Consider the following 24,114-nt stretch of genomic DNA (forward strand, 5'->3'; position numbering starts at 1 on the left):
CGTTAGGATTGCAGTCTTAAGGAAACTGAACTTAGGTACCATTGGAATCAATGGGAAATATTGTCATGTCTTAAATCCCATGGATTTCAGTAGGAATGAAGTTGGGCCTGCAGCCAACCCCATGCATCGAACAACCCCCCTTGCATCTATGTAACTTACTTACTTACTTACTTACTTATTTTTTAAAATGTGGATTTGTTAACTATTAACTATATAGTGCTTGGAGTGCATCCTATCACTTATTTAGCTGGCTATCCGATGCTGCCACTGCTCTTATACTCGTCCCCACTCGGGTGGGGTGAGGAAGCATCTCTGCAGTGTTTCTGGGTTTGTCTTCCATCTGATGCTCTTCCAGCTCAAGCGCGCAAGATATTTCCTGATCCAGAACCTATTGCACTTACGTTGGGCGGGGTCAGCTTTCATGCACCCCATACCTACAAAGAAGGTGGAGTGGGGGGAGGATAAGAAGGTAAAGATGCAGGGATCAGGCCTAAGGCCCGCTTCGTTCGGCATCCGGCCCCAAGGTGCCTTCTGGGAAGCCCGCCAGCAGGATCGGACCACAGCCGCGCTCTCCCAGCTGGCGATCCAGGGAACTTAATTGCTGCGACGGGCACCATCCTCTCCCCGCCCCTTCCCGCTTTCCTTTCTGCCCAGATTTTACTTTTCAGTTTCATTTCCCCAGATTTTACTTTAAAGTTTCATTTCCCCAGATTTCGTCCCGGGAAAGAGGCGGGGCGAGGGATGAAGCTAAATTGCTGGCCGGAGATCCAGAGAAGACTGGCTCGGAGTCGCTTCGGTTTCGGTTACCTGGACGCAACAGCCAGAGATCCGGCGGCGGGACAGATCGCCACCCCAAGGGTCTCCGCTCCGTAAAGGTAACGTTTCCCCTCGACCCTTTTCACGCCTTGCTGTTAACCGAGTTATATGCAAAAAAAAGCTTCCTGGAGAGATTTCATATTTTATGCCAGTCCCAAACCAGCCCGCGGGAAAAGGGCGAGCAACGCTGGCTGCGGACCCACCCTCCCTCCGGCGAGAGCCTAAAGGTCTAGCTCGGTCCAGTTGGGGGCGTTCCTTCCAGCCACTCAGTTTTGATGGGGAGAATAAAGGGGAGGGAGGGAGGAGCCACGTTCTCGGGCCCCTGGCTTGGGGGTCGCCGCAGAGCGGGGGGCGGAATTTAGGGCTGCGTTGATTGGCCTCTTTGCGCTCGGCGTTCGCGCCCCAGCCGGCGCTTCCCAAGCTGAAGACGCAGCAGGTGAAAAGCTTAACGCTGCTAACTGAGGTCCAGCCAGAAGTCCTGTTGGATACGGGGGTGGGTGGGTGGGAGGGAGTGAGGGTTACTCTCGGGGAAGTGAAGTTGGGATTAAGAAAGGGGGCATGGGATTTTGGTTAGGGGGCGCAGAAGAACCTCAGATTCGTATTGATTTTTATTGATTTGGGTGGGGGGATTACGCCCATGGAAGGGGGCTCGGTTTCCCTCAGGCAGACCTGAGAGACTGTTGTCGGCTTGTCGTTCTTTCATGGTAATGTAGCACAAGCCCAGAAGTGATGCTCCTCTCAAGGCTAGTCAGGCTGTCCGGTTCAGAGAGGCGATGTTTTCTGAGGGAAGACTGCTAGCGCCCCTTGTGGCCGAAGCGAATAGCCCTCGGGGGGACCCCGCCTTAAGGCCGAAGCCCTTTTTTCACCTGATAGAAACGCTCATTGCAGTTTTGGGCGTTGGCTGGTTTTTGTTTGGAGCTGTGATAAAAGGTTCCTGTTCCAGGCTGATGCGGAGCTTGATGCCCCCTTAGTGTGGGGAAGAGATGAGGATGGAAGTGTCCGGTGTGGGTGAATGCTCCAGAATATATTATTATTTTATTTATTATTTATTATCACTGTAATTCCTGCTGTTGTTATTACCATCTCAGGGTGGTTCGCTTTAATGTGGCCTCCAGGCTTTTAAAGGTTTTCTATCCATGTAGCATGAGTTTGGCCAAACTGCGGGAGGCAGTGAAAGATAGGCGGCGTGCTCTGGTCCATGGGGTCACGAAGAGTCGGACACGACTGAACAACAACAAATCCATGTTTTAAGAGAAAGTAATAGTCTGAGTAATCCTGCTCGCAGTTGTGTATAGGACCAGAAACCAAATATAAAGCAGGAGATTTACGATCAGGACCTCCCATGTTTGTTTGCCCCCACAGCTGCTGTAATGAAAACTATCTGATTAAAAACTGCAGCTTTGGGAAGGGGGGTAAAATATTCTTTCCCACAGTTCTCTCATTTAAAATCCCCCCCTCCAGCAAAGTTGCCCTGTTTACCCCTGTAGGGCAGACAGCAGCCATGTATGTAAAATGGGAGAAAGTGGCAGGGGGAAGGGGAATTAAAGCCCCTCCACCAGTGTCATGATCTTGATCTGATTCCCCTCTCCCGCCTACACACACGTTTTCTAAAACGTGGGAGAACTTCCTTAGTGTAAGAATAGTACAAGAAAACCTGGGAACATTGCCATTTTATCAGATTTGGCTTACTGTAAATGGGAGGATGCATTACAGACAATAGATAAATGGGATAAAAATCGAATTTTATGCAGTGTCCAGGAACAACAAAATATATTATACTGTTGTTGTTGTTCAGTCGTTCAGTCGTGTCCGACTCTTCGTGACCCCATGGACCAGAGCACGCCAGGCACGCCTATCCTTCACTGCCTCTCGCAGTTTGGCCAAACTCATGTTAGTAGCTTCGAGAACACTGTCCAACCATCTCATCCTCTGTCGTCCCCTTCTCCTTGTGCCCTCCATCTTTCTCCAGGGAGTCTTCTCTTCTCATGAGGTGGCCAAAGTACTGGAGCCTCAACTTCAGGATCTGTCCTTCTAGTGAGCACTCAGGGCTGATTTCTTTGAGAATGGATAGGTTTGATCTTCTTGCAGTCCATGGGACTCTCAAGAGTCTCCTCCAGCACCATAATTCAAAAGCATCAATTCTTCGGCGATCAGCCTTCTTTATGGTCCAGCTCTCACTTCCGTACATTACTACTGGGAAAACCATAGCTTTAACTATACGGACCTTTGTCAGCAAGGTGATGTCTTTGCTTTTTAAGATGCTGTCTAGGTTTGTCATTGCTTTTCTCCCAAGAAGCAGGCGTCTTCTAATTTCGTGACTGCTGTCACCATCTGCAGTGATCGTGGAACCCAAAAAAGTGAAATCTCTCACTGCCTCCATTTCTTCCCCTTCTATTTGCCAGGAGGTGATGGGACCAGTGGCCATGATCTTAGTTTTTTTGATGTTGAGCTTCAGACCATATTTTGCGCTCTCCTCTTTCACCCTCATTAAAAGGTTCTTTAATTCCTCCTCACTTTCTGCCATCAAGGTAGTGTCATCAGCATATCTGAGGTTGTTGATATTTTTTCCGGCAATCTTAATTATACTATTCAGCTGCTTATCTTATGTTACTACAGTTACGTCATATGTGTTATGGATAATCATGCTGTGTTTTTTGGGTCCCCCCCCAACTTTGAATTAAATGTTGCAGAAATCAGACTATAAGATAATCATTTGAAACACATGCCAGGACATCATTTATTTTTCTGATATGCATGTCAAGAGAGTCAGCTTGCAACTTTATGCCACAGAGGTTGTGAACATGATACAAAGTGCAAAATATTTATACAGTAGTTGACAAAAAACAAACAAACAGGCGCAGGAGTTTATTCCTCAAACACAGTGGAAAATTACAAAAGTTGGAAGAGGATTTTGGCAAGTTACTAAAATAGGGTTGCCTTTTAAATATCAGCTTGTCTAGCATCTTTCTTGGCATTACATGGCAGTTTGCCATTACACATATTAGAGCATTTTTGCGCAACTCTGGTCTTGTGATTAGAGCAGAATATGAATCAAACACCTCCTGCAACCCTGTCCTTTGTTTCACACACAGTTAGTTGTCAATTATCTAGAAGTCTAGGCCTCATTGATTTCTCTAACATTTTTTTAAAGTGTGGAAGAACATCATCACTTAGCACTGAGCAAACTCTTGAGGGAACTGTCTAGGAAACTTGAGTGAAAATGATGTATTGAGAAACAACAGGGAAGAAGGTAGGAACCTGCCACCTAGTGGACCCAGACTGAATTATTGACATTGCCCTTAAAAACTTACACAAAATCTACAGTAGGACAATACTGTACAGTGGTACCTTGGTTTCCGAACAGCTTAGTGGATGAACAATCGGCTCCCGAACACCGCAAACCCGGAAGTAAGTGTTACGGTTTGCGAACGTTTTTCGGAAGCCGAACGTCTGTTTCAGCTGCTGGCATTGTTTCTTGGGCCAATAGGACAATCAGAAACTGCGTCTTGGTTTTCGAACGTTTTGAAAGTCAAACGGGCTTCTGGAATGGATTGAGTTCGAGAACTGTGGTACTACTGTAACTTTACTAAGCCAATCAGGTATTGGATATTCCCCTAAGGTGGATTTAGGTTTTTTTTCCTTATGGGCCAACATTGTTACCTTTGCTTTTTTAAATATCAGGAACGCTATACAGAAGTGGGTTCCCTGCCTTTTCTGCAGGGCACAAAATGTGTGTGGTTTGTACAAAGCTTGTGGCCTTGGAAACTGGATAGTGAGGTTAGATGGGGCTCAGGAAAGATACTAAAACTGAGATCCTTACACCCTTTTTACCTGTAAGCAAGTCCGAATGAATTCAGTGAAACTTACATTTATAAGGTTGCATTGTAAAGTTGCTTACAAGTGGTGTTCAATAAACAATTGGGATCTGCAACGAAACGTTGCAGTGTAAAATGCTCTTGGTCTGTGCTCCAGCCACCTATGTCCTCTTCCTTTTAACATTGTTTCCCTTTCCCACTCCCCACCACAATAGGCACTCAGCATTTTGTGAACACTGGGCTTAGGGTTTTGTGCAGGGGTGTTGGTTCTGTAAATATTTTAATTGTTATTCCTGCACAAAGCAGCTATGAATTACTGCACACTTGCTCTTGATGTTTGGCATAACTGCATTGTTTCTCCTTGTGAACACAATAGCAGCCTGACCTTCCATACAGGGCTTTTCAGCTTCCCTTCCTCCCTCAGTTGGACAAGTTACCAGTACATTGGGAAACTGAACACCCACCAGGGGTTGAGGCAAAGTTGTAGATTGTTGCTCTTACTACAGTCATACCTCACGTTGCGAACGCTGCGGGTTATGCGATTTCGGGTTGCACTCTGCACCGAACCCGGAAGTACCAGAACATGCGCAAAAGTGCTGAATCGCGACCCGTGCATGCACAGATGCAGCGCTGCAGGTTGCAGGTGCTGCGGGTTGTGAATGCGCCTCCCACACTGATCGCGTTCACAACCTGAGCATCCACTGTACTTGCAGGGAGTTTATACCCTCCCACCAGAAGAAAATAGACAGCTATAACCAGAAAGTCTCCCAAAGCAGCTTACATTTCACTTCTTTTCCTCAGTCTTACAATCTGAAAAGGCACAACCTAAATGGGGAAAAGATTGAAGGGGATAAAGAAAACAGTCCTCAAATTGTTAGTGTTTTTAAGGTTCTTGCAATAGCCAGCTGATATGAAAACAGGCTACTCACACATTTTTAAAATATCACACTGGATTTCTGAGAGAGAGCCTGGAGATCTGACTTTCTTGGATGTGACTGATGCAACCAGATGCTGTTGGCTATACAAAGTAGGCCTTGGAACCAGGGTTTGAAATTAGCAGGGTGCCAGGTGCGTTTTGTGGCTAAAGATTCTCCATTTGCGAGCACCTCAAAAAGTCTGGGTGCCATTTTTTGTGTGCTTGGCAAGGATTATTGAAATGTTTGTGCTTTGAAGCCTCAAAGTACAGGGGTGTACCCAGGATTAAAACTGGGGGGGGGGGGAGCCATGGTCGTTCAGGTTGTGACATTTCAGCCCGGAAAGGCGAATGAAACCAAAATTTTAGGAAAATTATATATAATTATATCAGTGCTTTATTACAATAGTTATTACAATTATTTGCTTGAATTTTTTTTTAATTTTTATTCTAGTTACATGTCTTATGGTATACAGTGGGACTTGCTTCCTAGTAAATCACATAGGATTGCACTGGAAGTGTATTAAATATTGAACCTTTGTTGGATAAAGATACTATGCAGAGTAACAGCTGTCTTGCATTAAGATGGAATGTAAAATGCTGTGCAGATGATATCCTTTCCTTCTGCTTATTTAAATTCATGTTAAGTTGAGAATAGTGGAGACAAATCATTCTAGTGTATCTCTTGCTTCCAGATCTCCATAAACGTGTGCCCACCCCATTTTCACCCACCCACATCTACAGTTCCAATCCAGCTTTGAGCTTTTCTTATTCTTAGCAAAATGTCTAATATCATTTCAGGAATCAATAAAGGAAAGTCCCAGATAACTAAATGTTGAAGTCCTCTTCCCGGCGTGATTCTCCATCTGACCGGCGCACTCGGAAAATTTGGAACAGACGCTCTTCAGATGAGGAGATGGATAACCCGCGGAATACGCAACAAAATGGGACTATAGGCACCTTCCCAGCACTGTTGCCAGAAGAAGCTAAACCTGCATACTTTGCTGCACCAAATGTATTTGTTCCATCAAAAACGGAAGGCTTTGTGTTCAATCCCATTAAAAAAGAGGATGTGAATCAACTGGGAGAACAAAACCAACCTAATAAAGTATGTCTTTTGAGTTAATATGCACCTTGTTAGCACTGAAATCCTGCAATTTAGAGCCAAACTCTTAGTCAAGGTTGTGCATTCTTGACATTAGGATTGTATGCCTCAGAAAGCCAGATTACCTGCCAAGAAAATCTGAAATATGTAAATTATGTGGGTCTGTATAATTACTCTTATTTTCTGTCATTTATCCTGCTGCTTCTCCCTTGAGCCCTGCTTGTAACTACAGTCATACCTTGGAAGCCGAATGCCTTGTGATTCGAACGTTTTGGCTCCCTAGTGCCGCAAGCCCGGAAGTGAGTGTTCCGGTTTGCGAACATTCTTTGGAACCCGAATGTCTGGCATGGCTTCCAACTGGCTGCAGGAGCTTCCTTGGTTTCCAAATGTTTTGGAAGTTGAGTGGACTTTTGAAATGGATTCCGTTCGACTTCTGAGGTACGACTGTACTGAATATCTTACTCAGCCACCCCTCTGGCCTTGGAGATTTTAACAGGTGTTGCCAACACACTTTCAAAAGTATAGGCTTCTACCCATAAGAGCCTGTGTGGGAGTTCAGGGAGCAGATGTTGGAACAGGACCCATTACAAGACAAGTAGGGGAAGGATGGATGGATGGAGAGAGAAAACCACAAGGGAGGCCACTGTCTGCCTCTGTAGACAGCCTTGAGCAACAGGGAATCTTTCTCATGGGAACTAACCTTCCTGGTGTGTGGTCCCTTTCTGGAAGGAGACTGGTTATGAATCAACTACGTTAGTGAAGTTTGAGAATGATAAGGAACACAAATGCTGCTCATGGTCCTGTTGGAATATTCAGGGAAGAAATTTGTAAATGGCCTTGAGCAAGTTGCTAGGCAATGAAAAATTTCTCCAGCAACAGGTGTCCTTGTCTACAGTCATACCTCAGAAGTTGAAAGGAATCCGTTCTAGAAGTCCGTTCGACTTCCAAAATGTTCAGAAACCAAAGTGTGGCTTCTAATTGGCTGCAGGAAGCTCCTGCAGCCAATCAGAAGCTGCAGAAGCCCCGTTGGAGGTTTGACTTCCGAAAATAGTTCACAAACCAGAACACTCACTTTTGGGTTTTTGTGGCGTTCGGGAGCCAAAACATCCGAGAACTAAGCTGTTTGAAAACCCAAGATACGATTGTATGTGAATGAGTCAGCATTAGGTCTCTGGCCAGATGTCTAAAAAGAGAAAAAGATTATGTTGCTTTATTTGCTTTGTTTATTAATGTCCAGTGTAAAGTTTTGTAAATAACTGAGACTCTTAGAAACAGAACCAAATGGTATTTATTTCTGTAATGGGAATTTCACCAAGAGATAGCTGGAATGCTGCTGATGCTATAAAGAAGTAAAAGATGCAGAAAAACTTTTCTGTAAAAAGGAACTCTTATGCTGAAAGAAATGAAAACCCAAGAGTAAGATGCTCATGCACCAACAAGAAATGCCTAGCCTGGTCTAGAACCAATGCTACTTTTTGTAGATGTTCAGTGAATTTTTTGATCCAAGCTACTCCTATGAGTGTCGCTCAGTGTTTGAAATACAATTCTGGCATAGCTTTACATCTGACCCAAGGGCGGTTCTTTTGTTTCTTCATCATAATCTGTTCGAATGAAAGAAGCCCCCACTTTAAACATAACTTCAGAGATTGTGTTTTGTGCTCCCATTTGCGCTAGGGGAGGATCAAAGCAGGTGTTTTCTTTCTATTCAAAGCAAACCATTCACCATGGCTCAGATGATGTGTGAATAGAGCCACATACTAAAATGGAAGTGAACTGTGTATGTGTGTGTTTTTAACCAGAAACCAGAAAACACCTTATTCAACCAATACGAAGAGAAGATCCGCCCTTGTATTGACCTCATTGATTCTCTGAGAGCCCTTGGAGTGGAGAAGGACTTGGCATTGCCAGCAATTGCTGTGATTGGCGATCAGAGCTCGGGGAAAAGCTCAGTCCTGGAAGCTCTTTCTGGAGTTGCTCTTCCAAGGGGCAGTGGTAAGAATTTCTGCTGGTGTTTCCTTCTGGGAAGCTTTGAGGGTGCGCAAGTTCAGAGATTTGTTAATTTCAGTGTTCCTACTTTATAAGAGACATCTTTATTTTCTAAAGTTATCTTCTCTTTGGTGTCTTTGCCTGCATTATTTTAACATCTCGGAGGGTTGGATACACATCAAAGAAAGCAATGTTACCAGTTACAAGTCTGTCATTTCTGAGAAACTAAATTGATTTAAAAAAAGCTTGGTGTAATATTATCAGGGGGGAAATGGCACTGTTCACCTATAAGGTTAAGCGCAAAACATTTTAAGATAGCCTAGCTTTAACTGCCTACATCTGCAGTATTGCTCAGATTATTTATGGAGGTCCATTTTAGGAGCTGATTTCGCCCTAGAACTAGGTGTCATTTCATCATAATCCATGGGATTCTGCCTGCTTTTAGCAATCTTTAGGAAGTTTCTGTGAATCTGAATAACCTATACTTTTAATGAATTGGGTTCTCTTTGTGAACAGGTATTGTCACCAGATGTCCCTTAGAACTCAGGCTAAAAAAGCTGCTGCCTGGTGAAAAATGGAATGGGAAAATCAGTTACCTGGAAAAAAATATAGAACTTGCAAATCCTTCAATGGTAGAAATAGAAATAAGAAAAGGTGAGTGTTGTGGTTTCCATTGTAGTCAATAACAGATCGTTATTTTCTTTCTTAATTTCCTTCTATTATAAATGAGAATACTTCTTCAACCAAATTCTATGTATAGTCCCAAAACCAGTGATGAGGTTTACCAGAAAATTTAGGGTAATTTTGTACTGCATTTACCCCCTAATTAAAATAAGGTTTCTTATAAAATCTTATCCAGTTTAGTGTATTTATCTCTCACATTGTTTTTGACATTGATTGTCACAAATGAACTTATGAACTCATAGAAAGCGCACTGGATTTTTTCCCCCCTTCCACATTGCTGCCCAAATATCTTCGATGGCTAAAGTTTGGGAGATGTGGAGGCAAATGCATTGCTGAAATCAAATGATGGCTCTTACCTGGCTTCTGTAGTATTCTTCTAACCTTCCCCAGCTTTCCCAACAAGTCTGCTCCATTCTGATTTGCTAGAGCCAATCAAAATCAAAGCATCCAATTGCTGTCCTCTAGCAGGTTTTTTTTTAAGGTGGGGGGATGAGTTGTGGCCATTGTGGTGTTACAGATGTCCCATGAAGGGGTCCTAGGTCTGCAATGATTGGCAGCTGCTCTTTAGAAGATTCAGACAGAGATGTCGTTTCCCCCCCCCCCCAGCTCTTCTCTCCCTGGAGATGTCAGAGATTGAACCCTGGGACCTTCTGTATGCAAAAAAAACCAACAGCCCTTAATAATAAAACTACCATTGGAAACCACAATTAACTTTTACAAGCAAATTTAAATTGGCAGCACTGGAAAACTTAGCATATGCTTGTAAAGCAGGTGGAGAGGTTATGCCAGTGATGCTGCAAATAAATAAATGGGTATTTTTATGGTTTTTATGTCTTATTGCATGTATTTTATACTGTACTGATATTTTACATGAGTTGGCAGTACATTAATCCATTCACAATTTCTTCTTCTAAAAAAAAAACCCTTTAATGGTTCTGTTAACGCCATTTGATATTAACCTTTCCAGTCTCAGAACTTCATTAATTTTAAGAATATACTGATTTTCTAAAGAGTTTTCCTTCCTGCCAAGTTTGGCACCTGTGTTGTATAACAGATGGTAGCCAGAAGAGGCTGCCAGTCCTATGACATGAGTATCTGAAATGTTGGTGTTAAACTTTTTCTTGCTTTCTTCATTCCAGCTCAGAACATAATAGCTGGTGATGGATTGGGCATTAGTGATAAACCAATTAGCCTTGAAATTAGATCTCCACAAGTTCCAGACTTGACTCTGATTGATCTACCAGGGATTGCAAGAGTGGCTGTGGGTAATCAGCCAGTAAATATTGGAGATCAGGTAAAACACTAAATATCTTGCCCAGGAGAGCTTTCTCCATAAGTGTGCTGCATTCCTTACTAGGTTTCTGCTCCTTTCCTGCTGCCTCTTGCAAGCTCCCAGTCCTGGTGCTTTCTGCCTACCCCCCTAAACTAGCAACGCTAGTCCTCTTTCAGCCCTGCATCTTGCCCAGTATACGATCCTACCTTGACTCCTGTGCTGGCTTCAACGTGGCCTAGGCAACTTTCTATCAAACAGTGAAATAACTATACAGCAGCTCTAGCAGCAGTTCTGTTTGTCTTCATTGTATTGCAGATCAAAAAGCTGATTAAAACATTTATTGATAAGCAAGAGACAATAAATTTAGTGGTGGTTCCAAGTAATGTTGATATTGCCACAACAGAGGCACTGAAAATGGCCCAAGAGGTGGATCCAAATGGAGAGAGAACGCTTGGTAAGGAGGCAAAAGAATTCCCCTGACCTTTGATAATCTTGCGCTGTTGAAATAAGAACATGCTTTTCAGATCCCGGAATGTATTTGTAGGTTGTTGTTGCTTTAAATGGTTCATGGTCACTATTTATTTAGTCCCTTAAATACTGTTTGTTTATCTCACTAACCCACATGAAAACTTGAAGGCCTTATATTTCACTTGCATTTCCTCTCTTCCTCATCATGAAGACAAGCCAAAGGTCCCCAATTCTATATAGAGACTCTTGCGGGACTGGCAGCTGGACTTTATTCACCACTGGCAATGGGACAACATACTTCATCGCACCTGAAAGTTAGCTTAGGGATTTCAGAGGAAGTGGTGGTTTCTCCAGCTACCCCCTGACACCTGCTTCCTGGTGCAGCTTTCTCTTCATATTGCTCCAGTTGGCCCTGAGTTCAAAGACATATTTTGCTTAATTCTCCTGCAAGAAAGTAGAAATGTTTGGCCTGCATGATGGTTTTTGAGTCCTTGATTTTGCCAATGCAGACAATACAATTTCTATACAAGTGTGAACAGTCCTTCAGTTATGCGTTGTCTTTGCTATTTTGTATTACGTTGAGGTTTTTCCTAATGTCTTTCCGTATTTCATCCCAAGGGATCATGACTAAGCCTGACCTGATGGACAGAGGAACTGAGGTGACAGTTGTGAACATAGTGAGAAACCAAGTCATTCCCTTGAAAAAGGGATATATGATTGTGAAATGCCGTGGACAGCAAGATATCCAGTCCAACATGACTTTGGCCTCTGCAATCAAGGAAGAGAGAGCATTTTTTGAGAAACATAAATGCTTTAGGTACTCATAGACTGGAGAGTGAATTTTTAAAAAATAATGCTATAATTACAGTTACTTAAATATTTATAAACCACACTTTTCATAGGGAGCAAAGTAAGATTGTGTAAACCGCAATGCAACACTAATAACATTGGTGAGTTTAACTGCACATTGTTAGCATCAGATTTTGTAGTAAACATTTTCTTTGTTCCCATATAGTATCCTTCTACAGGAAAAAAAAGCCACAGTCCCCTTACTAGCTGAGAAACTGACAAGTCAGCTTGTGGAACACATTAACGTAAGTTAGCAAAATGACCCTTTAAAAACAACAACAATGAAACATCAACCCCAAAGTTTATTTCCTCCTTACAAGTTCTCCCCCCCCCCCCAGCACGATATACATCTTTTCTTTCTTTCTTTTTTCTTTTTAGAAATCGTTGCCCACTTTAGAAGAGCAAATAAGCTTTCAGCTCCAAAAAACAAATGCTGAAATGCAGAGATATGGCAAAGGCATGCCAAAAACCGATGGCGAGAGGCAGTATTTTTTAACAGAGGTAAGTACACTGATGAGAACTTGCGCTAAACTTTTCTAGTCTTAATAGTGTTATGCAGACAACATGTGTCAATGTAAGAGTATGTGAGCCTTGGAGGCATCCAGAACCAACAGCCAACGTAAGGTAAGTCATGAACCTGTCTTTGCTGTAAATCGAAGATGCTTTTGTCATTTGAGTTTCTGACCCATGTGTACTACTTTTCTGTTCTGCCTACTGGAAAGCTATATAAAGAGTTCATAAGGAGGAGAAAACTTAATATGCACCAAAAAGAGCTGAAGTTAGTTTGTAGCTCTATTCCCACTTATTTGGGAGGAAGCCTGATTGAACTCAGTGGTACTTCCTTCATAATGGAGACACATTTGCATTCTTACATACTTTGTCTCTTACATATTCTCAATTATTTTCTGGGATCAATACTTCCAGTGACTACATTTAAATAATCTTAGGCTTCCTGTTTATTAAATAGTCATCCTGATTTGCCTGCGCAAAGCTTACATGGAGGTTAGATATTGTCCAGTCTTCGTTGAGCATTCATTCAGATTTGTTGGTTGTTTATCCCACACTTTGGGGGCATTTCCCCATCATTATCCAAAATGGATTGTGCCGGAGTGCTTTAATTCACTTTCACTGAACAAACCTAAATTTCCAGTATTCCGTTTACTCTCTCCCACAAAATATTGACAATCTGGAGTCAACTAAGACATATGCATTCTTTCGAATGTGAGCCATTCAGTTCCAAAATGATTACATTATTCATAGCTTTATGTAGGTAGGTTCTGGGGGGGGGGGAATGGATACTTTTTTTAAAAAAAGAAATGGATGAATGTGTGCTGGTCTGCTTGGACAGGTTGCAAGTCAATTTGTTTGACCATTTTAACATTATGGACTTGCTGTCTGAGTTGAATTGAGGTCTGGAACATAATTATTTTATAAAATGTATATACTGCCTGATTGTAGGGGGAAACTCAAATTGGTATACAAAAAAGATAACAAAATAAAATTATTGCTAAAAAAAAATTACACCGTAATTAAAAACATACAGAAAGTTAAAGCCACAATAGAATAAACTAAAATAAATTAAAATTCATAAGAGCAAGACTTTCTTAATATTGCTAACATTGCAACAAAAATAACCACTCATTTTCATTGCTGAAAAAACACTTTGTTCAGGTTTGAAACGCACACAAATCAAATTGTCTTTATTATCAACAAACCTCACTGCATCTCTTTAAATTGTTTGCTTTCACAGAAAATCCAGTGGTTTAATGCAGATGTTGGAAGCACAGTACAAGGAGAAGAAAAACTATTTGAAAATGAGGCCAGACTGTTTACCAAAGTTCGTAAAGAATTTCAGAAATGGGGTAAAATAGTTGCTAGCAGTGGCTTAAAAAGTAAGTACAGAATAGTCTGTGTCTAGAACACCTCCTGTTTTGATAGCATCACATGTCCCTTCTAAACCGAGTCTCCAGGATTAGAAATGGCTACCTTAAAATAAAAAGGTGTCTGCATTGGGAAAATGCTGTACAAAGAACTTTATTTTCAGGTAATATGTTAAGTCCAGCTTATCCTTGTCTGGAGATTTTAGCAACCTTAAATAGAAGCGGCAATGGAGCTACAGACATGATTAGGTTTAAGCAGGACACATCCTAAGATTGGGCACCTGGGGAAAGCAGTGGAGGATCTTCGGTTGCTTTTAAACCAACTGCAAGGCTCCTTGTTCTGTTTTAAACACATAGAATAGGAAGATACCTTTCAACCTATATTTGGAACACTTTAATAAAATATGTTACTGATGTTGAATTTTGTTGCTGGACCACAAATTCCTTCACCTCTGACTATTGACCATGCTAGCTGAAAATTAGCAGTGGAGAGCACTGTGTTGGATAGGTAAAGGTAAAGGGAACCCTGAAAGTTAAGTCCAGTCATGAACAACTCTGGGGTTGCAGCGCTCATCTCGCTTTACTGGCCGAGGGAGCTGGTGTTTGTCCGCTTCTGCAGACAGTTTGTCCAGGTCATGCAGCCAGCATGACTAAGCCACTTCTGGCGAAACCAGAGCAGTGCACAGAAACGCCGTTTACCTTCACGCCGGAGCAGTACCCGTTTATCTACTTGCACTTTGACATGCTTTCGAACTGCTAGGTTGGCAGGAGCTGGGACCACTGTTTGGGACTTCTGTAATGGAAAATGATGGTGTAAATTAAACAAACCTAAACCTATCCCGATTTCAACTAACTGGTTCCCAGGGTGATTTACTAAGTTTTTCATAAATCTGTGACAGGTTTTGCGGGTTTTAAAAAAATGTTCTTCTTCCTGCAGTTCAAGAATCCCTAATCTCTGAGAAGTGGAAATTTGAAAATCAGTATCGTGGCAGAGAGCTTCCTGGATTTATCAATTACAAGACGTTTGAGATGATTATAAGGGATCATATCACCAAGCTAGAAATGCCAGCTCTTGAAACTGTAGCTAGAGTTACAGGCAAGTCCATTTATTACATTCAGATTTCTGGCTACCGGGACATTGTAAGTTGTTTTAAATAATTTTAAATGTTGCAGTTGTACCTGCCATAGGACTTTAGGGTGAAAGGTGGGTAATAAGGAAGATTGATTATACATAACATAAAAATAGGAAAGGGGTTTTCAAATGCTATCTATATATAATAAAAGCACATGGAATGTAAGTGATTTTGCTTGAGCTGTGAAACCTCCAACATTTATATTTTCATAAAAAGGCTGTAGGAAAAATGAATGGAATTGTTAATGGTTTGGGTGTGTACAACGGTTTTACCAAAATACGTGTGGAAAAGCAAGAAATTATTTTTCTACACAGATTCTGATCATTTGGTGTATTCTCTTCCCCCCCCCCCTTTCAGAAATAGTCCGTCAAGGTTTTGTGGCGATTGCTAAATGCCATTTTGAAGACTTTCATTATCTTCATTTGGAAGCCAAGGTAAGAACAACATGGCACGATGCAGATCAAAACTCTTTTGGATGTGTGGAGCTGCTGGCGGGGAGAGGATGCCATTCCTGAGCTCCCCCATTCATAATCTAAACATGATCATCAAAAAGGAGTGTTCCTGCCTGAAACCATCCTACCATCTGCTGTTATCCATTCATGATTACATGTAATGATGGGCTAAACTATGGTTTTATTTCAGGGGCAGGGAATTGTGAATTCTTGGAATTTGCCCCTTTTCTAAAGAAAAAGCAGCTGTGGGGCCCACACCTGAAACATGCTCACTGGGAGTTGTCACCAGTTTCCTGCTGAAAATTAGCCCCCTCCTTAGCAGTAAACAGTATGGAGGATAGAGTGCATCCCTCACCCAGTGGAAGAGCACATTCTGGGTTGCTCACCCATGATTGCTTATTTTTTTTCAAAATAAACATGAGCAGTTTTTAACAAGTTTCGATAATGTAACATTCAGTTGGCCCCAGGTACAGTCATAGTGGGACAATCCCCATTTGTTTTGTTTCTGCTATTTGTTGTGGTTGGGTTCTTTGTGCGTGTTCGTCTGGGGGTTCTTCTTCTTCTTCTTCTTCTTCTTTTGGATCACGTCTAGAGGGTATTGACTTGTATTCCGGAATCGTGCTAAACTACAGTTCAGTGAGACTTGAATGTTCCTCACTACCTCCTCTGCTGGTGGGCTCCCCCTCTTTCCCTCTGCTCCTTTTGAGCAGCTGGGAAGATGAGTTCATAATATTTCACTTTTCAGCCATCCCTGCTTCCCTGTGCTGATAACTTGCTTTACACGTTATTGATACCAGCTAGTGCCCAGGGACACAGGTGGCGCTGTGGGTTAAACCACAGAGTCTAGGGTTTGCTGAACAGAAGGTCGGCGGTTCGAATCCCCACCACGGGGTGAGCTCCCGTTGCTCGGTCCCAGCTCCTGCCCACCTAGCAGTTCAAAAGCACGTCAAAAGTGCAAGTAGATAAATAGGTACCACTCCGACGGGAAGGTAAACGGCGTTTCCATGCGGCTCCCTCGGCCAGTAACGCGAGATGAGTGCCGCAACCCCAGAGTCAGACATGACTGGACCTAATGGCCAGGGGTCCCTTTACCTTTTACCTAGTGCCGAGTAATGCTTTGTTGGATATGGGCCCTAATTTCTGAGTAACTTGATAACAGCTTCCTGCTTCTTGTGATGTGTTGAACCATTGTTCAGCTGTTGGAATACCAGTAAGTCTGCTATTTTCCTGACTTGTTTATTTCATCTAATTTATCTCACTCTGTCTTGGATCGTGCCATCTTCTGTGTCTCTTGGCCTGTGGCACTCCCTTTTAATCAACTCACTGGACAGGTTGGGATGGGACCAGCAATTCATGATCAGGAGAGAGAAATTGTTTGCTGCTGTAATGAATAAAGTCATGCCCTAATTATTATCCACACACTGGCCTAGTCTGTGTCACTACTTTGGTCCTTGGTGTGTGTCAAAGTTGTGCATATACCACATGTTTGCAGTTGTTGTTCTTCTGCATCATTTTCCTTTTAATCTAGCTCTGCTGTTTGTAGAAACTGGGTGGGCAGTGCTGAAAAAATTTCACAAGCTGGACTTCCGGCGAGGACACCATTGCGGGTGGTCGTGGGTCGTTTCGGCAGCGAAACGACTCAGGCCGGCCCGGGGGTAGGAGCCCCGCTACCGCACAGCGGGGCTCCACTAAACCGCGGGTCGAGCGTGCCGCGGCATGGGCTCTCCAGCGAGCCCGCTATGGCGCTGAACCCTTCTCCCGTTCCCCTTGTAAAGGGGGAACGGGAGTGAAGGGACAACGGCGCCGGGCTGTGGAGGTATGCCCCAACCGGGCCGGCGAAGCGGCGGCCGCCGCCTGCGATGAGCAAGATCGTTCTACCTGATTCAGAAGGAAAAAAGAAGAAACCCGCAGGCCGTGAGTATTGGAATAATCAGACCTAAATTTTTTGACATTTGACGCTCCGGGAGGTACGTTAAAAAGGAAGCCCGTTCCTCCCTTTGTTTAAAGAAGAAATAACTGTTTCTAACTGTGACTGTTGCTGCAGTAGTGGATACAAAGTTTCGATGCAGTGATTTTTTTGACAAGTGAGACTGGCTGAACCCCTTTTAGGGGAGCTAAGTTGGTGGAAATATTTCTTCTTGAAGTTGTTGGAATGCAATCTTTTCACCCTGACTCCAGGGAAAATGGCTGCGGAAACTTATGACTAAAGATGGAAAAGTACTGAAACTTGATACCCTATGCCCACTTCTACCATGTTGGGTTTCGTTTTCAAGCTGGCCTTAGATTCTGGACTGACTCATGAACAAAGGATTATTCTTTTGAACTTAGAATTGCTAAATCAGAAATTAAACCTGTTGAACCAGGATGTCAAAGAAAAGTTATATCCCACAGGAAAGACTCTTGAGAATCTGGTTAAACTGGAAGAAAACATTGGTAGGGAACTTAAGGAAATTTTCGAAGTGCAAAGTACAATGTCCGTGCAACTACGAGAAGATGAAAAATCCTGTTGGGGTGAGAGACCCAGGATTAGAAGACAATTTATATCCAATTTCTGGGGTGAGAGCCCAGAAATGAAGGGAAGAAGATTTGTGTATCTACGATTAGAAGATGATTGTAACTTTGAAATGGAGATGCTGGAAGGTGATGATTTGTGTACCCTGATGCTCCCTGCAAGGACTTTTATGGACTGTGTCTGGAACTGTGGATTTAAAGAAAAAGAGGACATTCTGAACAATGGTGTTGGAATAAGATGGAGAAATGTCTGGGTGGAGACCCCGAGATGGCGAAGGAAAATGGTCAGAAAAGGGATAGGGTGAAATATTTAAAATATAACTCAGATGGTTTATTATGGTACCCTGAAGTCGGTGTGTTAAGATTTTAAGATTTTGAACTAGTGAAGAGATATGTTAATTTTTTTATTAGCAGCAGTTTAAGTGAAATAAGATGTATGATGTGAGTTAAGAAGTAATAGATTAGTGTGAAGTAAAATTAAATATTAAGAACTATGTCTAGATTTCTTTTTTTTCTTGGATGATTTAAATTTTAAAGATGAGAAGTTATTAAAGTAAATTAGAAGTAGAACCAAAGGAGAGAAAACGGGGGAAGTCACCCAGTATAGATTCAAACAAGAATTTTTTTGTTTTGTTTTAAACAAGAAAAAGAATTATTGGTGTTTTAGTGGTGGTTGGTATTTGTTTTTCATTATGTTTTGATTGTTGTGTTTGTGTTGTCGTATGTGTTTTGCTGTTCTTTGTTTTGAATAAAACCAATAAAATTCTTTTTAAAAAAAATTCACAAGCTGGAGGAGGGGTGAAAGTTAGTTTTCCACAAGCAGCTAGCACAGAATTTGTATGCAATGATGCAGAGTCCCTTCATGTGTGTGAAATAAATTCAGTTCACACAACCGGGTTTCTCTTGGTCTCTATTCCCCCTTAAATGGTCAAATGTTAGGCACATTGAAGCTTCCATCTTTTACACTGGAGGAGAGCTTGCAGAATAAGTGGATTTAGGGAGCTTGAATGCAATGTGTGGTAAAGGAAGGCAGTTTGAGATTAAAGGACATGTTATGTCTGGAATAGTCAGATGTGATTCCTTCTATGCTACATTGCTGGAAATGTCTGTTATTTTTGCCTATCACAGAATAGAATTGAAAGTATTAGAGAGAAACAAGCAAAGGAAGCTGAAGCTACAGTCAAGATCCAGTTTGCAATGGAGCAGACCCTATACTGTCAGGACAAGTTCTACCAGGGGTACTTAAGAGCTGCAAAGGAAGCTGCAAAGGAGGAAGAAATCACAGCGATAGCTGAAGAAGGCACTGCAATCGCTGAAACGGGTTTTCATTTGGAGGCATACTTCAAGGTGAGTTACATGGCGTTCCTGAACATATTTACTCAGAAGTAAGTCCTGTTGAATTTGATGGGCCTTACTCCCAGGATTGCAGCCTCAGTCACCAATATCATTTGTACCCGTTTGACTCTGATTATAATTGCTAACAATTTTGTTGTTTAGTCGTTTAGTCATGTCTGACTCTTTGTGACCCCATGGACCAGAGCACGCCAGGCACTCCTGTGTTCCACTGCCTCCCGCAGTTTGGTCAGACTCTGTTAGTAGCTTCGAGAACACTGTCTAACCATCTCGTCCTTGTCGTCCCCTTCTCCTTGTGCCCTCCATCTTTCCCAACATCAGGGTCTTTTCCAGGGAGTCTTCTCTTCTCATGAGGTGACCAAAGTATTGGAGCCTCAGCTTCAGGATCTGTCCTTCCAGTGAGCACTTAGGGCTGATTTCCTTAAGAATGGATAGGTTTGATCTTCTTGCAGTCCATGGGACTCTCGAGAGTCTCCTCCAGCACCATAATTCAAAAGCATCAATTCTTCAGCGATCAGCCTTCTTTATGGTCCAGCTCTTACTTCCATACATCACTACTGGGGAAACCATAGCTTTAACTATACGGACCTTTGTCAGCAAGATGATGTCTCTGCTTTTTAAGATGCTGTCTTGGTTTGTCATTGCTTTTCTCCCAAGAAGCAGGCGTCTTCTAACTTCGTGGCTGCTGTCACTATCTGCAATGATCACGGAACCCAAGAAAGTAAAACCTCTCACTGCCTCCATTTATTGCTAACAATATTGCATAGCAAATCAGATTGAACTGAGAGTTCATGATCACATTCATTCCAAGATACTCCTGGTTTATCATGAGCCTCATTTATAAATATGCTATTAAGTCAGTCAATCAATTTATTTATTTATTGCATTAGCCATATGGCCATAGCACATAGTAAAAGACCAGGCAGTGGCCTGGCATGATTATACAAAGAATAAAACAGAAACAGATAAAACACTGGAGGTAAAATCGTGCTGGGTAAAACAAATAAAATAAAAAGCACAAGCAGGGCATGACAACAGTGTCCGTGTCAGGAAGATACATAAAACTAAGGCTAAGGGAAGTTAGCCAAAAAGATGGTCCTGAGTTTTAGGGCCTGTAATATGTAGATGGCCACTCCACGTGAAATCAAGGGGTTGGCATCCGCCGGTAAGTATTTCAAGCGGTCAATGTCCCTGTCGATAGTCGGTGGGATTAGAGGGAGAAGCCTAGGTCTTATTGAGGCACATAGTGGGCAGTAGAGGAAGAAGTGGAAGAAGTGAAGTCCTCTATCTTTCCTTTGTTGCATGGGCAGAGTCGAAGATCCAGAGGAGTATTGGAAAATACACCCTGTAAGAATGCTGTGGGAATGGCATGAAATCGAGCTAGTGTAAAGGCCCTTCTTAGCGTGGGATTTATCAGACCACTCAAATAGTGGGCCAGAGTGCCATTAAGTCAAAGGCTCCCACAAGGCATGGGGACCACATGACATCTTCAGTGCTGTGAGGTTATAATGCTAGCCTTTCTTGCCTGGCCCCCATGAAGCTCAGATGCCATTGTGGCCACCCAATGTTTTATCTCCAGCAGTGGGTATATGTTGGGCTTTTGGTTTTAACTGGAAAAGCCTCAAAAGCAGTTTAGCACTTGGAGTGGTGTCCAGCTACACTTCCTTCTGCGTTTTCCTGCTTCTCCAGTGCTTTAGCAGAGTTTTTCAAACTACTACTTTTTGCGCAACGGTATGTGTGCCTTGTGTCAGCAATAAATTCCACAAAGTTTGGCTTGTTTAAAGTAAGCAAGCTTTAATTTACAAGCATATAAATCACAGAGCTTCTCCTGGAGATTTGGACGACATGACCAGGAAATAAACGGTGTGTCACATAAATCACATAGGCATTCGCATACAGCAGATACCCCGGATGTTGTGACACATCCTCCCTGTGGGAGGTGCGTACTGTTGAGCTTCTTTAACCCTGAAAGCTCCAAACCTCCCAGTATATTTTGCTCAGTCACAATTTTTCTCCCCTCCCATTATTCCACACTTATTTCTCTCCTCAAGAAAGGCAGTGCTGGGTGACTGACCAAGTCTGTCATTCTTTACCACTGCTCATTCAGAAACAGAATTACCCATACGTGGCAGCCACTAATTGCAGTGCATGCATCTTTTTCCATTTCAGAGTGCAACCAAACGTCTCTCTTCCCAAATTCCCCTCGTTATCCAGTACTTCATCCTCAAGAAATACGGAGATAATCTGCAGAATGAAATGATGCAGCTCCTGCAGCAAAAGGAGAAGTTGAGCCTTCTAACCCAGGAGCGTGCAGATGCTGCTGAACAGAGGCAGTTCTTGTCTGACCGCATTGATCGTCTGGCTCAAGCGCGGGACCACTTAGCGAGATTCCTTGGCTAAAAACGTGTGCTGCTGCTACTGCTTCCGGAAGGCTAGTGTGCTAGACAGCTATTTGGTGGATTACATCTCTGTTACTAAAAAGATGTGGTTCATCACTTGCAATTTGTTGAAGCACCTGGAATAACTTTGCTTACTCGCTAAGAACCCTTAGTGCCCTGCTGTGTCTTAGGCATTAAACTCCTCAAGGACAAACTGCATCACAGCCACTTTGACTTAGATGCCATCAGTTTGAATTGTTCTTTTCTATTATTAACTTTATTAGCTTATCCTTTGTTTTCTTTATAATACATTCTTAGAACAGTACTTAACCTTTGACTTATTTCATTTATATTTCCTTAATCCAGGGTCATTCAAATGCTGCCATAGACGTTATACCACTGTTACATGATTTTATAGACATTTCTTGTATTTCCCCCATTTTTGCGCGGATGCTTACCTTGTGTTACCTCTCAAACTGTTAGTCAGTTGCACCATTTCTACATCAGTTTGAGTACCCACACTCCTTTTTAGAAACCAAAAAATACACTGCGTATATTGCTTTCCCCCCCCTTCCATTATCCTGCACAACTCAAGCCATCATTTTGAATTGTTCAGGATAATGGAAGGGGGGGAGCAATATACGCAGTGTATTTTTTGGTTTTTAAAAAGGAATGTGGGTACTCATAAATTGATGAAAATGGCAGCACAAAATGGTTGTAATGGGGAGCAAAAAACAGTGCTCTGTGGCTGAGTACTGTCACCCAAAAAGTTTTTATTCTTGTAAGCTCCATTTAGATCAGCTCTACCAGTTCCCCATGCAGGGACCAAGGGGTGCCTTCCCAAAGCCAGTAAGCACTGGGAGGCGGCATGAGGCTGACAGTTGTGGAGTCGTCCCGCCTCTCTTACCCAGCTTTGGGAAGGGAGGGGGCAGTCACATTTTGACCTATTATTTTTACAAGATTGCCATGCTCTTCATGTAAAGAATAGGGACTACTCCTCACATCTCTGCTCCTGTGTGTTGGCGATGGGTGCATTAATTTCTGAGTAGGAGATACCATGCAGTTTTATTGAAATCGGTTGTTGTGGCCAAAGTACTTGAATGGTATGCAGCCTTGAAGCTGCTTGTTCATCTGCTAATTATGTGTCCTTTTTTATTGTTTAGGTTCATGTGTTTTGGTCGTCCTCTGAGTATTTTATGGTGACTGCATCTTGTTTATTTCTAAATGTGCCTTGGGGCCCAAAAATATGGGGCAGGAAAGATTACTGTGGATGCACTAAGTTGCTGTGGCTTCTGCATGGAAAGTACTGGAATGCTTGTGGGTTGCTGTTTGTCCTCCGTGCAATGTCTGTATGAAGCCAGGTAGGAATTTGGGCGACATCGAACTCTTGCACACACCAGCTCTCCATCACCTAAATCAGAAGATGAGTAATGATCCTTTGTGACCCACTCTTGCCTTTCTGGCAGCAGGCACACACTTTTATTTTACCAGTGCTTCTTAAATGGTAGTGGAATCTGGTGTTCATGTGTAGGGCAGTAGTGTCTCCAGTTGGTTCTGCTGTATTTTTTATTGTACAATAAAAGGGGGAGAAAATACATTTTATGCTTTTTTGTCTGGTTCTGTCATAATGCTCAAACAGCACCATCAGGAACTCTTGATTTTTTCCACAGGCTTCAAAATAAGTGCCATGTTTAAAATGCTTTTTTTAAATAAATAAAAATGTTAATCTTTCATTCTGCTACAGGCTCCTTTATAGTGGTGATCGCTGTTTGACCTCCTGAAGTATCTTCTACTGTATTCTCACCCAGCTTGCACTGAGGCTGGAGGTTCCTGTCTTAAGCTTGTGTTTTAAAAAGAATGATGCAGGAAAGGTTTTTACCATTCTACCCTGTTAGGCAGCCTCGGCCCCTCCAGACGTTTACAACTACAGCTCCTGTAATCACCATTAGCCATGCTTTGTGGCTGATAGGAAATATGTGAGGGGGTCACAAGTTGCTTAGCCAGAATGTACAATCCTAATTCATGTCATGCTAAAGATCCAAAACAAGATTCCAAGTATGAATACAGTCATACCTTGGAACCCAAACAAATCGGCTCCCAAAAGTGAGTGTTTGAGTTTTTGAAAGCCGAACATTCAACGGGGCTTCCGATTGGCTGCAGGGAAGCTCCTGCAGCCAATCAGATGCCGTGCTTTGGTTTCCAAACGCTTTGGAAGTCAAATGGAGTTCCGGAACGGATTCCGTTCGACTTCCAAGGTATGACTGCAGTATTCTTTAATAGACAACATTTTTAAAGTAATGGAAAACATTGTTCTGCAGTTAATCTTCCTTAATTTACATTTTCAGGGAAACTGGCCATACAAGTGCTGTCTCATTCCCATCAGCCTCATCCAGCAAGGACAATGTAAAAAGGATGTTTGAGGCCCAAATATTCTCCAGTTGCAGGTGCCCATTTTTGCTAATGGTCCTACTATCACACAAGAAATACTAATTAGCCAA

General features: G+C 42.5%; 1 protein-coding gene across 3 annotated transcripts; it reads left to right on the plus strand.

Annotated features, from left to right (window-relative positions):
• The first annotated feature begins 733 nt into the window (after positions 1-733).
• On the plus strand, positions 734-24,093 carry LOC117045724 (interferon-induced GTP-binding protein Mx2-like). 3 transcript variants are annotated; one of them, XR_004426456.1, is made up of 15 exons: positions 734-875; positions 6,346-6,652; positions 8,449-8,641; positions 9,152-9,289; positions 10,459-10,613; positions 10,908-11,046; positions 11,679-11,877; positions 12,076-12,154; positions 12,288-12,410; positions 13,660-13,801; positions 14,727-14,885; positions 15,280-15,356; positions 19,014-19,232; positions 21,408-21,693; positions 23,962-24,093. XR_004426456.1 is itself a non-coding variant. In XM_033147059.1 (14 exons), exons 2-14 carry the CDS (start codon positions 6,377-6,379, stop codon positions 21,636-21,638), a joined length of 2,130 nt encoding a protein of 709 aa, XP_033002950.1. In that variant the 5' UTR covers positions 734-875; positions 6,346-6,376; the 3' UTR covers positions 21,639-22,114. The 3 variants fall into 3 exon arrangements, 2 of the variants coding, with proteins under 2 accessions (XP_033002950.1, XP_033002951.1); XM_033147059.1 differs by lacking the exon at positions 23,962-24,093 and having other exon boundaries at positions 21,408-22,114; XM_033147060.1 differs by lacking the exons at positions 734-875; positions 23,962-24,093 and adding an exon at positions 1,741-1,820 and having other exon boundaries at positions 21,408-22,114.
• Positions 24,094-24,114: the final 21 nt, after the last annotated feature.

The sequence above is a fragment of the Lacerta agilis genome, chromosome 4 (assembly GCF_009819535.1).
Source record: "Lacerta agilis isolate rLacAgi1 chromosome 4, rLacAgi1.pri, whole genome shotgun sequence".
Taxonomy (NCBI): Eukaryota; Metazoa; Chordata; class Lepidosauria; order Squamata; family Lacertidae; genus Lacerta; species Lacerta agilis.